The sequence below is a fragment of the Macrotis lagotis genome, chromosome 2, assembly GCF_037893015.1.
Source record: "Macrotis lagotis isolate mMagLag1 chromosome 2, bilby.v1.9.chrom.fasta, whole genome shotgun sequence".
NCBI lineage: Eukaryota > Metazoa > Chordata > Mammalia > Peramelemorphia > Peramelidae > Macrotis > Macrotis lagotis.
In genome coordinates this window covers 110,809,479-110,826,312 of record NC_133659.1, presented here as the reverse complement: position 1 = coordinate 110,826,312, position 16,834 = coordinate 110,809,479, and the positions used below count along the sequence as shown (strand labels likewise).

At 37.8% G+C, this 16,834-nt stretch overlaps 1 protein-coding gene across 1 annotated transcript in view; it reads right to left on the bottom strand.

Moving 5' to 3' along the window:
* Positions 1–16,834, bottom strand: part of CAMK1G (calcium/calmodulin dependent protein kinase IG) — a 47,138-nt gene that overhangs the window by 23,047 nt on the left and 7,257 nt on the right. The window contains exon 2 of the mRNA XM_074222566.1: positions 6,072–6,189. Within this exon, the coding sequence (XP_074078667.1) occupies positions 6,072–6,163 (92 nt within the window). The 5' untranslated portion in view covers positions 6,164–6,189. The remainder of the gene's footprint in view (positions 1–6,071; positions 6,190–16,834) is intronic.

The window sequence follows — 16,834 nt, the reverse complement described above, 5'->3', positions numbered from 1 at the left end:
CCATCCCCTGAATGCAGAATGAATGTCAAGGTCTTGGCTTTTGCCCCTCCAACTTTCAGAAAGTAATTGCGAAGCAATTTGCCTATAATTGGGTGGGAGGGCTGACTGTGGGTTCTGCCTTAGAATATATCACAGGGCTGAATGGGTAGAAGGTGTTCCATTTCTTGACTTGCTCCATCACTCCTTATTTCCCTCCTTTTTTAAAAAAATATTTTTAATTTATGGAATAAAATAAGCATTTCTATAACATACTATAGCAGATGATTGATTACACATGTTGCAAATCTATTGTGTATAATTTGCTATTCCTTTAAAATATATAATAAAGTTATCATGTAACTATCTCCCCCCCATCATTTTATTATTTTTACTAACCCTCCCTCCATTTTTTCTTTCAGGAAATCTCTTCAAGGGTGGGTGCCCTTTTTCATGACTTGGTATAGAGTTGCTTCTTGATTATAAATCAACCAGTCAATCAATGAGCATTTATTAATGTGTTATATATTCAACATATATTATATATATTTATTTATGATAGGCAGGTAAAGGCATATTATGTGGGTGTTAGAGAGCTTGACTTGAAGGAAGATCTGGGTTCAAGTCCTGCCATAGACACATCCTGGCTGAATTATCATAGGAAAATCACCTATCTTCTTAGTGTCCAGGCTATTCTCTGAGACTCATAAGTTCTAGAGCATGGATAGTGGGAATTTCCTACTTTCTATTGTCATCATATATACTATATATGTATATATATATATATATATATATACATATAGTTATTTGTGAGTTGTCTTTCCCATTAAACTGTGAGCTCCTTCAGGGCAGGGACTTTTTTCTTTTCTTTGTGTCACTAGCACTTAACATAGTTATTATTAATATATTATATTATTAATATATTATATATATAATATATTAATAAATGTCTGTGGATGGACCAATAAAGGTTCACTCCCTAGTTTTCCATGCCTGTACTTAATGGGGGTAAATATAATCTCAATTATATTTCCTTTTCTTTGTGTCACCATCACTCAAATAGTGACCAGTACAGTTGCCAATGCTTATTGACTGAGCAATAAACTTTTATATGCCTGGGCTTAAGGGGTGTAAATATAATCTCAAATAGTAAAAATTAAAAAAAAATCATTCAGCTTAATTCTGGCCTTGAAAAGCATTTGAAAAATTTCCCATTTCCTTCTTTACTCATCTTTTATTTCTGGTTCTAATATTGTTCTCCTTCATAGACTGCCTCTCTCTTTAATACCAATATTCTTTCAGTGATTTTATGTGACTGTTAATCATGAAACAATATGATCCTCAAAGAACAAAAATTACAAATAACCAAAAGTTCAATGGAAAGGTACATGTAAGCAAGAATCAATATACAGTCATATGCTGATGTGGTACACACACAATTATTATCAAGGATTGGAATGACTAGAAGAGGAGGCAGGCAAGTCACTTAGCAAGAATTAAGGGAAACGGATGGACTGTGTGATACACAGATATCCCCCAGACACTAAAAATACCAAGAAGAGGCTCTCTAGAACATTGGGTAAGATTCCCTCTCTAGTGGTTTATGGGAAAACATGCACAAGAGTTAGATGCATGGGATTAGAAGAGCTGGAGGGGTTTGCCACTGGTACCAATGAAGGAAATATTCAGACCAATGGAAATCACATTCATCAATTATTCTTTTAACAGATTCAACTTATAGTAAGGTAGCTTTTTATTCACTATAAAGAGAATATTCTGATAATTACAACTGTTTGAAAACAGAACACCCTGCCTTGTGAAGTAGGAGGTGTTCAAACTAGTCTGGATGACTACATATCAAAGATGGTATAGAAGGAATTCTTACATTGGATGGTAGGTTAGCTTCATACTATCTGATAGCTCTTGCCATTCTGAGATTTTCTGTTTCAAAAGAAAAACTTCCAACCATTGGAGCTGTTAAAAATATTGTATGTCTCTCTCTCTCTCTCTCTCTCTCTCTCTCTCTCTCTCTCTCTCAGTGTGTGTGTGTGTGTGTGTGTGTGTGTGTGTGTGTGTGTGTGTGTGTGTAAAATGGGCTTCCTTATGGGGAGTACATTCCCTGTCTCTGGAGGTGTTATAGACAGGATTTTGGACAAAGGTCTTTACGGTTTGAAGTCTATAAGCAAAAAAACTGAGGAAGTTCAGGGAAGTAATCAACAAATCCAGGAATAAAAAAGAAGAAATGAACCTATACAACTGAATATATTATGTGTTTTGAACCACTTTTTCCAAAATGTAAATGAAAAACCACTGGGATCCATTTGTGAATTCTTGTAAACTGGGAGAAGGTTTTGCAAACTTGAAATGTATTCTCATACATCTCATTTAAATTTGGGGTATATATTTTTATTTTTATTATTATTATTATTTTGAGGTTTGGGTTCTTAAGAGCACAAAGCATTGCAAGTAGCTTTAATCACTCAGCAAGCTAGTCAGGGACCCATATCAGCCTCATACTGATCCAGTTTAGGAAGTTTAGGAAACAGACATTATACTGCTCTGGAATCTTGGATGAGGAGAGACAAGGGGCTCTATTGCATTCTTTTTTCCTACCAACATTTAAAACTATGTTTTTGTTGGTAAATATCTTTACAGAATCAAAAAAAATCTTCATTTGGAAGGTACTTTTAAAAGCAGCTAGTCTAAACTTCACATCCAATATGGAAATCCTGACTACAGAATTCTATACTTCCACTGACATGGAACTCACTGCTACATGAGGGAATTCATGGTAGTATGGTGGGGTGGAAAGAGCCAACTGATTGGATTCAGAGGTCCTAGGTTAAAATCTTGCCTCTGATACTACCAGTGAAACTTGAAACTCTTTAAATCTATTTTCTCAACTGTTAAAAAATAAAAATTTAAAAAAGAAGTCAAAGTAGATTAGATGGCTTCTGACAGCTTCAAATAGATGGCTCTCTGATCTGTCTGAAAGTTTCCCTGAAATCTGCACCTCTGTAACTTCTGACCATTGGCCTTGGTTCTGCCCTATGGATCCAAAAGGGGTTGTTCTATTTTCTTCTCCATACAGAAACTACCTACTGTAAAATTTATCTACCTAATATGGGATTTAGCTCTAGAAAACCCTGCTAAATTGAGATATGACCTAAACTCAAACCTCAGCTCCTTTGGAAAACACTGGCTTCAGTTCTCTGAAGAAGATTTGATTAGGCTTTGAGAGAATGTAAAATGCAAAATACCTCCCCCACACTTCCTTCCTACAGGAACTATTATAAATGCACCAACAGTTAATATACTGCTTCCTGCAAATGTTATCCTACAGTAGATGCATTGACTATTTCCCTCTACAGTACTTGCTGAAAGCATTTAAAATCTGCCCTGTGCAGGGATGATCTGATGTTTCATTAGGAGTCAGAAGACTTGGGTTCAAATTCTTACTCACCTTCTTGTTACCCCCAAGACCATGGGCAAATCATTGACTTCTCTGGGCTTCTATGTCTTCAACCACAAAACCAAGTAGTTGAACTATATGGCCTTTAATCTCCTTTCCAGTTTTAGAGTTTGTGGTTGAGACATATTCATAATATCAGAAGTTTAGACCTATAAGAGTCCATTAGTCCAATGTCCTTATTAAATAGATAAAGAAATAGAGGAGGAAGTAAGTGAAGGAGGCAGGATTTGAACTCAGGTCTTCTGACTCACAAAAGCCATCATTATTTCCTCACTATACCACACTACCAATAATAGCAAATAGCTTTTCTTCCTTCCTTCCTTCCTTCCTTCCTTCCTTCCTTCCTTCCTTAGATTTTAAGTGTCTGAAGCCAAATCTGAACTCAGTTCTCCTGGCTCTGGATCTGGTGCCCCATCTACTACAAATAACTTTTTTTTCCTGAGATAATTTGTAAGAGAATAAAATTGCTTCTGTAAGTTCTCAGAGGGACCCATTTTACTGAGTCTCCCTTAGCAATCGGTTCTTTTGCTCTGATAACAGACTGTGACTCTCTCTTGTTTGTATGATCCAGGACCCAAAGGTGCTTCTCTGGATGTGTGACCAGCTCCTTATGTCACTGGCCTGGCTAACCGAACCTACCTTGTGGATTAGGTGGGTTAATCTAATCATTACATAGCCCTCCTTCCCTTCCTCCCCACCCTCTCACCCCTAGGCTCTGCTCTTTCCTCCTTCTCAACTGATGTCCCAAAGGACAAGGTCCACTCTGGAGTTAGCAGCAGAGCTGATCCCCAAAATCCAAGGATGGAATTGAGGGCCTTTGTGTGGCTGGCTACCATTTTTGCTGGCATATGAAATGTGAAATCAGGACTACTTATAAAGCCCCTGTGGGGAAATTCGGAAAGAGTTGATGGAGAAGAAGTAGCTTTTGTCACCATCCCTGATCAGGATGCTTGTTTTACATGCATCCCAGCTCTCTATTTTCCTTTCAGTCACTCTCCACGGCAACATTGCGGTGTCTGCAGTCTAATGCAGAAGGCAATAGAGCGCATTTATTGACCAGCCTATGCTTCTGGTGTGAGCTGGCAGAGGCAGGGAAGCCGAGCAGAGACGTCAGCCTCTCCCCAGGAAATGCCTTAATTCTCAGAAGCCTCCATGGGCTCTGCCCATTCCCACTATCTTGGTTTAGAAATGAATAAATAAACAAATTCACAAGGGCTCTTTCTCCTTCCCAATAAAAGGGCCTCACTTTGATGTCTCTTTGGGAGACCAGACTGGCTGTTAGATAGAAGAGAGATGCCAGGTTAGACCCCATCAGGGACTACTTGTTAACTGTATCCAGAACCCTATATTTGAAAGCACACAATTCAAGAAAGTAGAGAACTAATCTTGGGGTTAGTATCTCATCCCTCCTGTCAGAGATTAGTGTAAGGTTACCCCAAGGTCTCACTGATAGGAAAATAGAGGAGAGCTAAACTTGTGTGAGAGTGGCCACCATAGACCTTGCCTGAAGAGGCACCCCCTTGTTGTTCTCTGTCACCCTAATCAATGACTGACCAGAGGGAATCATGAAGCATCAATAGGGAACAGGATTATGGACTGTGCAAACCAGTCTCAGTCAGGTATATGCTGGATTCCCCAGAGGAGGTAGCAGACAGACTTAAGTGAGGATTCTGGGAACAGAGGAACTGTCTTTGGCTCACCCAGCCCAGCAATTATCATCAAGGGGAACATGCTTGGACTCCCACGTGATATCTTATTTTTTCCAAATGAGCCAGAGCACTATGAGGGGAGAGAGTGGAGGTGGTAGAGGGGAGCTGATTCAGATCTGTGAGTAATCTGGCAGCTTGAGTGCCCACAGGAACCCCTTTCTATACTGAGGAGATTAACTTGTTGAGTGCCGGTGGTTTTCTGAGGAAGTCCTAGGGGAAATCACCAGGAGATTTTAGGAAACTTCCCAGGATTGACCTCTCAATTAAGAGTTTGATTGGGGAGAGGAGGAGGAGGAAGGGATAGATGAGGAGACCCTGGTGCCTTCATTTTTTCCCTACCCACCTTGTCCCATTTGTCTGTTAACTTCTTGCTTGTCTGTCATCCTTGTTTGCATTCAGACTTTAAAAAATATTCTGATATATCCTATGAAATAATCCCGATTCCTGAACCCATGACCTAATGCAATGGTAGGAACAGATTAAGATCGTATATACACTGGAGAGAATCATTCTTAGAATATGGAGTTTAAATCACTTGAAAAATGAATTCAAAACACCGTCATTCACTCACCATCAGACTTGGTTTAACCCACTTTGAAGTTTGTATTTGTACCAACTTTTATTTGCTGACAGACAGCTCTTTTTGTCTATGTAGAGAAGAGGGCAAGGATAGAGGGTTATAGAGGAAGGACAGGTATTTAGGGAAGTGGATCATAGAAAGGACTGCTTCAGTAGATCAAATACATCCCTCCTCCATACACCAACTCTCCAACTCCTTTCAAAGATGATGTTTCTCCATAAGAGTTTTCTTTGTCAACTTAATCCAGGCTCGATAGTCCAAGCCAGTTCCAGAGTGTACCCCCCCCCACAAATAGATTGGCTCAATCTCATGATTTCATGTTCCTTCAACTTACGATCCCAGTGCTTCCATGAAGATGAAAGTTTTCCGTATATTGGTTGTCTGCTTCTTCCAAGAACTGCACTCCTCCTCTTCTTTTCGGCCCATTTCCTCCAGTGTTGAATCTTGGGATTCTGGAAAGGATGGTAAGGGTGGGAGAATGAGAACAATGGGAAGAACAGAGTTCATTTGGTTGTTTTCCCAAATGGCCAAATAATATTCTCCTCTTGCCCATGAGGATATCTACATTAGTCAACAGTCAAGAAAAAAGAGATGCAGTGCTTTGTTGGGGAATAAACATTAGGACCTGGCCTTGCATTCTGACTCAGAACTTATGAGCTGTGTGCCTGAGGGCAAATCATTTACCCTCTTTGGGGTTCATTTTTTCATAAACAAAATTGAGACAAAAATACTTGTACCTCCTGGGTTGTGGTGAGGTAAGTACTTTATAAATTGGAAAGCAAGACAAAAAGAGTTGTTATTATTATCAGGGGCACTCTCTGGATCAGACAGAAATGAAACAAGCAAGAAGTTTCTCATTCCCAAATTACCCAGGTAGTTGCCCTGGTTTTAACTTTATTTAGACTGGTTTCTACTCCTTTTTATCATATGCATCATACTCATTTCTATCTTTTTAAAAAAAATGTAACTCATGCCCTGTTGACCCCTATTTACCCAAATTCTCTCCTACAGTCAAAGCTCTGTTCAAATCCTACCACTCTCCCCATGAACCCTTTTTAGCTTATTTTATGCATGCCCCTATATCACTTCCTAAAGCAATTATTGGGTATATAGTGGTACAGTGGATGGAGAATCAGATCTGGAGTCAGAAATACTCAGATTCCTTAGTTAAATTATGGTCTCAGACATTTACTAGTTGTGTGAGCCTCGACAAATCATTTAACCCTGTTTGCCTCATCTATCAAATGAGCTGGAGAAGGAAATGGCAAACTACTCTAATATCTTTGCCAAGAAAACCTCAAAGTAGGGATGAAGGGGCAGCTAGTTGGCATGGTAAATAGAGCATCATCCCAGGAGACAGGAGGAATTGAATTTAAACCTGGTCTCAGACACTTACTAGCTGTGTAACTCTGGGTAAGTCACTCAACCCTGATTATCTTTACCCACCCCCCCAAAAAAACTAACCCCCCCAAACCAAATGAGGTCATTATTAAACAACAATAAAGTAATTATTATCTTTTTCAAAGGAGGTATCTCAACATCTTGGTTTTGTTTAACATTGATTTTTTTTACCACATTCTCTCCCCTCCTAGAAATCTATTTCTTGTAACAAAAAAAAAGAAAGAGAAAAAATTCCACAAACAAATCAACCAGGTGTGACATTTTACATATATTATATTATATGTATTCTATTTCTGTGTTCCACAAGGGTAGTCTTCCACTTCTCTAAAGAAGTTTTGATTTTGTTCTTTCCATTTACATTGTTGTAATCATTGTGAGTATTGTTTTCTAGTTTTTGTTTTCAACATTTTGTACTTCACAGTAATATTCCAACACATTCATTCACCACATTTTTAGCCATTAATATGTTTTAGTTGCAATTATTTACTACTACAAAAACTCATGCTATTATGTCACAGAATAAGAAAGAACATTTGGTCCAATATCCACGTGAAGGTAGACCTCCTCAACTTCACCATCAAGTGATCATCCAGCCTCTACTTACACAGGCTACTCTTTCAAACAAAAATTGTTAATATGAGAGGGTGGAAGAGTAATTATAAGATGACAGAAGGGAGTGAGAACATTTGGGGACTGAGACGGAGAGAAAAAATGGTTGGAACTCTTTGCGAGGGAATGAATAAAAGTAAAGGGTACCTATGAAGGCTAAGTTGAATTTACATATCATAAATCTGTAGCAGGTGAAATCTGTTTGATTTCCTTTCTCTAGCAATATCCAGAAGCCCTGGAGCTAAAGCAGAGAGACCAAATGATGAGTTATCTAGAAATAAGTATGATGGTCAGCACCATCAGGTTAGGTCAGCAAGAGATTCAAAGATTTATAATCACAGATCTTGGGATTGGGTCTGGATATGGAGATAAATGGAACCAAGAGTAGAGAAGAAATGGACCCTGAATCCAGAGTTTGAATTCTGACTCTGATAGATATATGATTTTGGGCAAATCACTTAAGCTCTTTGGGATTCACTTTCCTCACTTGTAAAAGAAAGGAATTTATTGATCTCTCTCTGGAGTTCATTCCAGCTCTCTGTTCTTCTCTTACCCTAAATCTCTTCTTCAGACCAACCTTTTCCTAGTTTCTTCAGAACAATCCTTGTTTGTCTAATTTCTTTGCCATCTTGGTCACCCTTTTGCAATGCTTTTCACGTTATCATTGTTCTCCTTAAAAATATGGTTCCCATAACTGGGTACAATGCTCCAGGTGTTGTCTTATCAAGGCAGAATAAAGAGGTATCATCACCTTCCTCTTCTGGATACTAATGCTAGTGCAGTTTAAGATACTTAATTATAGTCAATTTAAGACTTTATAATTACTTGAATTTGCATAGTACTTTATATTATTCAAAGCTCTTGTGAATGCCGTTTCCTATTAAAGTTTCATAATAAGCCAGAGGGATAGGTAGGAAAATCTATTATTATCTATATTTGACAGATAAGGAAACTGAGGCAACTTGCCCAAACTCACAAAATTTGGCAGACCTTAAACTTAGACTTTCCTGAATTCAGTCTTCTATTGTTTCACCTAGATCATGCTGTCTTGTACTATTTTCTAATTATTTCATGTGTCATATACTTTTATATCCTCCATCATACTTGGCAAAGTACTGTGTCCATGGCCCTTGCTCAATAAATAATTAATTGAAATAAATCCTGGCTATAGATCAGGGATCAGGAGGTGCTGCCATTGCCTTCCTCTATTCTTCTGGCTGATCTCCCAGTTGCCACCTACTCTACTTAGACAATGGGCATTGAGAAGGGAAGGAAGGATAGGTGAGGAACCATTGCTGCTATTACCAGTAATTATCCCACTCTCTTTCTCAGTGCAGAAATCTAGAAACATCTCTAATGAAAATTTCCCTTAAAATAGCTAGCTTCTCTGAAATCTATGAAACCCTCTAACTTCTTCAAGGGATAGCCTGAGGTTGTTGAGGTTGTTGAGAATTTGAATCCATAAAAATACATAAAGGTCACTTAACAATCATGTTTGATTGATAATTATCTTATTGATATATTTGGGTCATCTGACCCATTTGTTCAGGGACTCCATAATTACAGGAATAGTTATTAATTCAGTTTGAATGTTTCCAAGGATTTATGTCCTTTGACCAAGAAATACTATTACTAGGTGTATTTCTCTTTTTTGTTTTGTTTTGTTTTGTTTAGTTTAGGTTTTAGTAAGGCAAATGGGGTTAAGTGGTTTGCCCAAGGCCACACAGCTAGGTAATTATTAAATGTCTGAGACCAGATTTGAACCCAGGTACTCCTGACTCCAGGGCCAGTGCTTTATGCACTACGCCACCTAGCCGAGCCGCCCCTACTAGGTGTATTTCCAAGATGTTGGGGAAAAGGAAAAGAAGTTATATGTGTCAAAATATTTATAGCAGCTCTTTTTGTGGGGGCAAAGAACAAGAAATTGTGGGGATGCCCACCAACTGGGGAATGTCTAAACAAGTTGTGGTATATGGTTGTGATGGAATACTACTGTCCTATAAGAAATGATGAACTTGATAATCTTAGAAAAACATGGATAAATTTCCATGAAATAATGAAAAGTGAAATGAACAGAACCTAGAGAACACAATATATAGTAATAGCAGTATTGTTGTAAGAATAATTGAGCAATTAAGACGTTTTGACTATTATTAATACTCAAATTAATTATAAAGGATCTATGAAAGAAGATGTTACTTGAATTCAGAGAAAGAACTGATAAACAGAAGTATATATAGAATGATTTTGCATATATATGCACATTTGTGTCTAATGTAAGCCATCCTTAGGGTGGGTTGTGGGAGGAAAGAAAAAAGAAAAAAAAAGGAATTTGCATGATGATTTTAATATATATTTTAAAAGAATAGCAAGTTGTATATAATAGATTTGCACTTTCATGTGCAATTATCCTTTTACCCCATTATATGATGTTATAAAAATGCTTGTTTTATTCTATAAGTTAAAAATTAAATAAATAAAAATTTAAAAATAAGGATGGGATGTTTGTTTTGGGGAATAGTGTGACTATAAAGAAGAGAAAGATACTATGTAGGGAGGATGAAGTAAAAAGCTTTCATTGCCTTGTAGGTTAGATGTCATACATCAAAGGTAAAACCAGCATTCAGCATTTTTTCCTAAAATTCAAGGGTTTTTTTTGTTTTCCAACTGACTTTATGACTACATGTTATAATTTTGTCATGATATTTGATGTAAAGTCAAGCCTTAGTTGTATGGAAAAGATAATATTGGGAAAAGATAGACAGAGTCTTTATTTATACATTATTAATGAGATAGAGAAAGGTGCTATGGTATGGTAGAAAGAATCCCACCTAGATCACTACCTGTGTGAATTGAAGAAGTCAATCTCTGTGAGTCTCAATTTATTCATCTGTAAAATGAGGGAGTTGGGATAGACAACCTCTAAGGTCTGACTCCATGATTTCATGGTCTAAAATTTGCCACAAGTTTGCTTTCCTCCTCTGTCCATTTCTGTGTGATTTTTGCATAGCTCACGTAACCTTTTTTGGCCTTTGTTTCATCTTCTACAAATAAAGGGACTTGACTCAATGACCTCTAAGAGCCCTTTCAGCTCTGATATTCTTTGATATCTTCTAGGTCTGCATTTATTTTATTTTATTGTTTTATTTTTTGTGGGGAGGAGTCAGGGCTTATGTACAGAGAACGATATATCAATTCCTCTCCCCCACCCATGTCTGCATTTATTTAAAAACATATTGATTTGTGATGTGACTCCTTCTCCAATACTGCCAAGATCAATTTCTCTGCTGAGTTTTGTTTCTTTGGACAGAGGAGGCCTCTGGAAGAATACAGCCTTCTAGTTTATAAGATGGCAACCGGGAAGCAGGCAATGGCTTTGGGGGTTTGCTGTTCTCATGTATATCACCCCTCAAGGAACCCCTACAGAGTAACCACCTGCTTTCCAAAAGGTATTATCATTGTGCTGGCAATAAAACTTCATTTGTTGTTGTTCTATTCCTTTAAATTAGATTAAAACCCAGAAGTATACTTAGTTGAATCAAAAAAGAATAATAATTAAAAAAAGCTTTCCAATCATATACTCCATCCTCTCAAATCCCTAATCATTTACTTGCTTTTTCAGAGCAGTTTTAAGATTTAAGGGACCCATATGTGAAATCCCCTAGGCCTCTATGTTTCTGAGAAACCTCCCATAATGACCCAATCTGGCCTGCCTGCATGGAAAGTTTTGAGCTGGAGCATGTTCCCAAAGGAATGTATAACCCATCAGCCCTGAGAATTATTGCACTGGGTTCCATTCCTGTCTAATGCTATGGGCCACCTTTTCTCTCTGATGCTGGTGGTAAGTTTCTCCCACTTCTCCTTAGCCCCAATAGACAATTTCAAAGAATGCTGAAATTTTAACATGAATTTTATTTTTTTTGTTTCCAATGCACTTCTCGAACTTTACTCTATTTTTATAACACCTTTGATTTGGCCTCAGAGCTTGAGAACAGCTATAGCCTGTCTTGGGTTTAGGAGTTTGCATTTACAATCCCAGGACATGGATGATTGGAGCCACCATCTTTAGCATCAGTGGAACACACAGGAGTGCAATATAAGCTAGGAACGGGCCAGACCCTTAGGGATCAAAGATCCTGAAGACAGGTCTCCTGGAAAAGGAACTAATTATGTTAAAGTAGGAAAATGCATTGAGTTTAGAGATAGAAGATTTAGTTAACCCCACCATACATAAGAGTTCTTATTATTGTTTGTGTGTGTGTGTGTGTGTGTGTGTGTGTGTGTGTGTGTGTGTGTATGTGATGGAACCCTTCTGCAAACAGATAAGGTCTGTAGACCTCTTTTCAGTATAGTATTTTTAAATGCATACAATAGTTGTAATACAAAATTATAAAAGCAACCAATTACATAGAAACAATTATCAAGATGTTTAAAAAATATAAATTCATGAACTCTTAGATTAAGAATCCCTTAACAAGCTGTGTGTTTGTAGTAAATTACTCTGCCTCAACCACAGGGTCTCCATTTGGGAAATACATTTAGTCAATCTTATAAGGCACTCAATGTATACACTTAATTTATGTATAGGAATAATTCTCATTACAACTTTCTATTAATCAAAGAATATTTCCTAATTTTCCATAGCTTGAGGTACTGGGGTATAGGCTCTGTAAAAGTTTCAAAGATGTATAATCCTTTAGAATCTTATCTATTTGTGGGAGATATGGCCTGGACATATGAACAGCTCCTATGGCTACCTGAATATATTCTAAGTACCAAATGAACAATCTAGACAAAAAGGAATACAGAATTCAAGAGAAGATGAGACCCACTGTGGACTGGGAGTGTCCAAGAATGGCTTCAAGTAAAGCAGATTTTGGTTAACAGAAGAAATTTCTGTAAGAAAACTCAGATCAGACCCAGATTTCTCAAATCCAAGTAAAGTTTAATTCAAATTGTCTCTTTTGAAAGTCTCTAAGAATGATTTTTGTTCATTAAGAGGGAATAGCAAGTTGCTAAGAGGCAAGAGTGGAGACAGAATTGCCATTGAAGGATGGAAGCTTCCTTCCAAAAGAGACCACATAGCTCTAGACATTGGGGTGGTCAGATGAGATTTGTTCTTATATAAGGAAATTTATCAGATTGGGAGTCACAGAATCGGGGTTCAAATCTAGGCTCTGCCATTTTTGGTGTGCCTTTGTGCCTCAGTTTCACTGTCTAAAATGAAAGGATTGGACTTCTCTATGAATAAGCCTATTGAATCTATGGAGGGGAAATCATCTGTTCCAAAAGAGCTGGGCTATTTAGAGAAAAGAAACATTCCTAAAAAATGTATCTTGAATATTCCCTTGGGGGAGGGGAATACTGGATTTGTATGGAAGAACACTGTCCAAGGCTCAGATGAGGTAGTCAGGACTCTTCTCTTAAAGAGATTGACCTGCACCAGAGTGGACAGCAGTTTTCCTCTCTCCAGTTGTCTCATATACTTAGTTATTGGGTGCTGGTGAAAGAAGTGCTGGCTGATGGCCTAGGGGATAGAGCCCTTGCTTGTCCTCTTCAAGGAGCTTAGATGAAACTTAGGAAAACAGGAAAGCTTTTCCTATTCCTCCTTTTCTCAGCTCTGCTCTTTCCTACTTCTCCAATAGAAGCCTTTTCAGATACAAAAAGAAAAACCACCCTCTTAGATTCCTTGAACCTCCCTCTGCTGAGGCAAGATATATCTAGGGGAGTCAATAAGTATTGATTAAGTGATTACTATTTGCCATTTACTGGGCTGAACTTTGGACGTATGAATGTAGACAGAAAGGGTCTTTGCCCTTGAGATTATAGCCTTACATATAAAAAAAGAAAGGAGAGAAAGGAATACCCATGGGAGTAATGTAGAGAGGAATGAAGATATGACTGGCCAGTCTTATCCTTAAAATGGAAGGTCTGGAAAAGAACTAATCAGAAAAAGTCATCACAGGGTAGAGTGTAATTCCTGTGTCAGAAATCTATGAAAGATGTAAACTTCCAGAGGTTTCTGTGACATGCATGATGGAGAAATTTCAGAGAGCCAGGAGGGCACCCAGGAGAGAACTAAAGGGAAGACTCAGGTGTATTGCTTTCCATGCTATGGATGTTGTTGTTTAGGCATTTTCCGTGGTGTCTAACTCTATGTGACCTCATTTGGAGTTCTCTTGGTAAATATACTAGAGTGATTTGTTGTTTCCTCCTCCAATTCATTTTATAAATGAGGAAACTGAGGCAAACAAGGTTAAATGACTTGCCCAGGATCACATAGCTAGTAAACATCTGAGGTAAGATTTGAACCCAGGAAGATGAGTCTTCCTGACTTCATGGACAGGTACTCTACTGTGCCACCTGGCTGTCATTCTGGGGATATACCTGGAGCCAATACCAGAGGAAATTCAGCTGGAAGGGATCTTAGAGATCTTAGAGAATATCTAGTCCAGTCCCTTCATTTTATGGATGAAAAATTAGATTAAATGACTTGCTTGGTGTCACTTGTATCTGAAGAGGGATTTGAAACTAGGTCTTCTTGACTCCAATATGCTATCTAGCACTCAAACTCCTAGATCCAGATTAAGATGTAACTGGGACATGTTAACAAAATAAATAAAAATATAGCCCAACATAGGTAATGTTAGTTTGTGGTTTTCTCAATCAATAAGCATGCAGCAGAGATGTTTCTATTTGTGTTGTTATCAGTATTATGTGCCTTTGTTTCTTGAAAAAGACCATAACATCAAGGAGGTGATACCATAATAAGTGATTGGATTTAAGTGAGGGAGGACAGTGCAAAATCACCAGCCTCATTCTTTCCTCCAGTAGCATCTCGATCTATTGGCAAGTAGAAATGTGGAAAAATCAGACCCTGGATGATGCTGATCTACACAAAATTCCTCAAATACAAAATACAAAATCCTTTTACAATCTAGTCCCCAAATACCTTTTCATCTTATTTTATATTATTTTCCCTACTATACTTTATGATCCAGTCAAACGTGCTTACACTCCAGGGTGTTATTGATATATACTTTCACCTCCTTTCCACCTTTTTTAGAACCCTCTCATTTTCATCAAAATTCCATTCAAGTGATACCTTCAAGAATCTCCAGGAAGACTTTCTTGATTTCCCCAAAAAAGTTCACCAAAAAAAATTATTTTCTATCCTCTTAGTTATAAACACATTGTCTTTCCCAATTAGACACTAAGCTACTTGAGATCAGGGTCTATTTCATTTTTGTCTGTAAAGCCTTCTGGTTTAGCATAGTCCCTACCACACAGTTGATTGGGTTATTGTTCTTTTTTGAAGAGGATCAAAATGCTGTCATCATAGAGTCAAATTACAGAGTGCACCACTGTGACTGAGCAGACCAACATGAGCCCAGAACGCTCCACTTTAGGTTGGGCACAAATAGATGATGTGAACACCTGGGGTGGATTCTCTATATTTGCATGGCTTGCTTGTTGATTGTTTGCTCTTTTGTAGCTATTTGTGAGCATGTTTTAGCTCCCTTAATAGATCATTAGCTCATTGAGGACAAAGAGGTTGTTTCATTTATCTTTGTATCCTTCCCAGCACATTTAAATCATCAAACATATAGTAGGGGGCAGCTAGGTGGTAAATGGATAGAGTGCAGGTCATGGAATCAGCAAGACTCATCTTGCTGAATTCAAATTTGACTCCAAGCCCTTTCTAGTTATATGACCCTGGGCAAATTACTTAATCCTATTGCCTCAGTTTCCTCATCTGTAAAATGAACTGGAGAAGGAAATGGCAATCACTCCAGTCTCTCAGCCAAGAAAATCCCAAAAGGAGTCACAAAGAGTCAGACACTACTGAACAACAGCATTGCAAGGGCTGAGTTTTAGAAGCTTATAGTCTAATGAGAGGAAAGGCATATCCCCACAGAACTACAAAATGGAGAGAAATAACTGCAAAGAAGGATGCACATTACAGAAACTCAGTAAAAGTTTGTTATATTTATTAGAATAAAAGGCATTGATCTAGAGCCAAGGGCCCTAATGAATCCTGAAACCTTTGGGCTTCAAGAGAAACGTAGAAGTCATATATTCCTATCTTCTTTTTTTCTGGTAAGTGCTGTACTCAAAAACTATTTTTGCTATATAAGAATATTCTCATCCTTTGAAATGCTGAGGAATAGAATATTTCTAGCATCTCTAAACGTTGTCTTCAATAAACTTCTCCTAAGAAGGCTAACATCAGTCCCTACTTATATAGAGATAAGCCCAATTCAGGAAAATTCTACAAATATTTTTGGAGTATCTTCTTTACTGGAACTGGAGAATAGATGAGCATTTCTCTCTTCCTAACTGCTCTAAAGATTATCATGCCAATACTCAACATGCTCTTCACCAGAGCAAATCATCTCAATTCAAGTATTTATCAAGTATTTTTCAACCTTGCTAAGTCTTTAGAGGGATTAAAAAAACTTAAAAAAAAAACAAAAAAAAATTTGCTATAACAATTTCCCTATAATGCATTTGGTACATGACAACTAGAAAGATTTAAGAAATCAAGGTGAAAGGAAACAAGGATCCTTCAAACTTCTAGCGGGACTAGCCAGATTGTTAACTTTCTAATCAGGGAGGCTGAGAGCTGAGAACCAGGAACTGGAGAAAGTCTCCATCCCCTTCTTCTTTCCTGGGCAGAGAAAGCGAAGACAAGAAAAAAACAGGTCCTATCACAGCTCTTTTCCACCCTATGGGAAATAGGGAGCTGGGACCTAGAAAGTGTGATTTAAGGCTAAGAAGGGGGAAAAAAGGAGGAGACTTCAAATTCAATGCCTCTTGAGAGAAAAAGAGATCTTCATCAATATCTTAGAGCAGTTGGCAAAACTAAGTATCAGAGCAATTTACTTTTGTTGTCCTTTTTCTCCCACATCTACCTGTCACCACCTCCTCTTCTGGCACTCTTTGAGAAAGTGCCCTAAATTCACCTTCTTACTGCCTAGGTAGGTCTTAATAGATCATTCAATTCCCTTCCTAGGTACTGAGTCCTGACTTTATGCCTCTGTTCTCCATTTCCTATATTTACATCTATTCCTTTTTGGTTTTAAT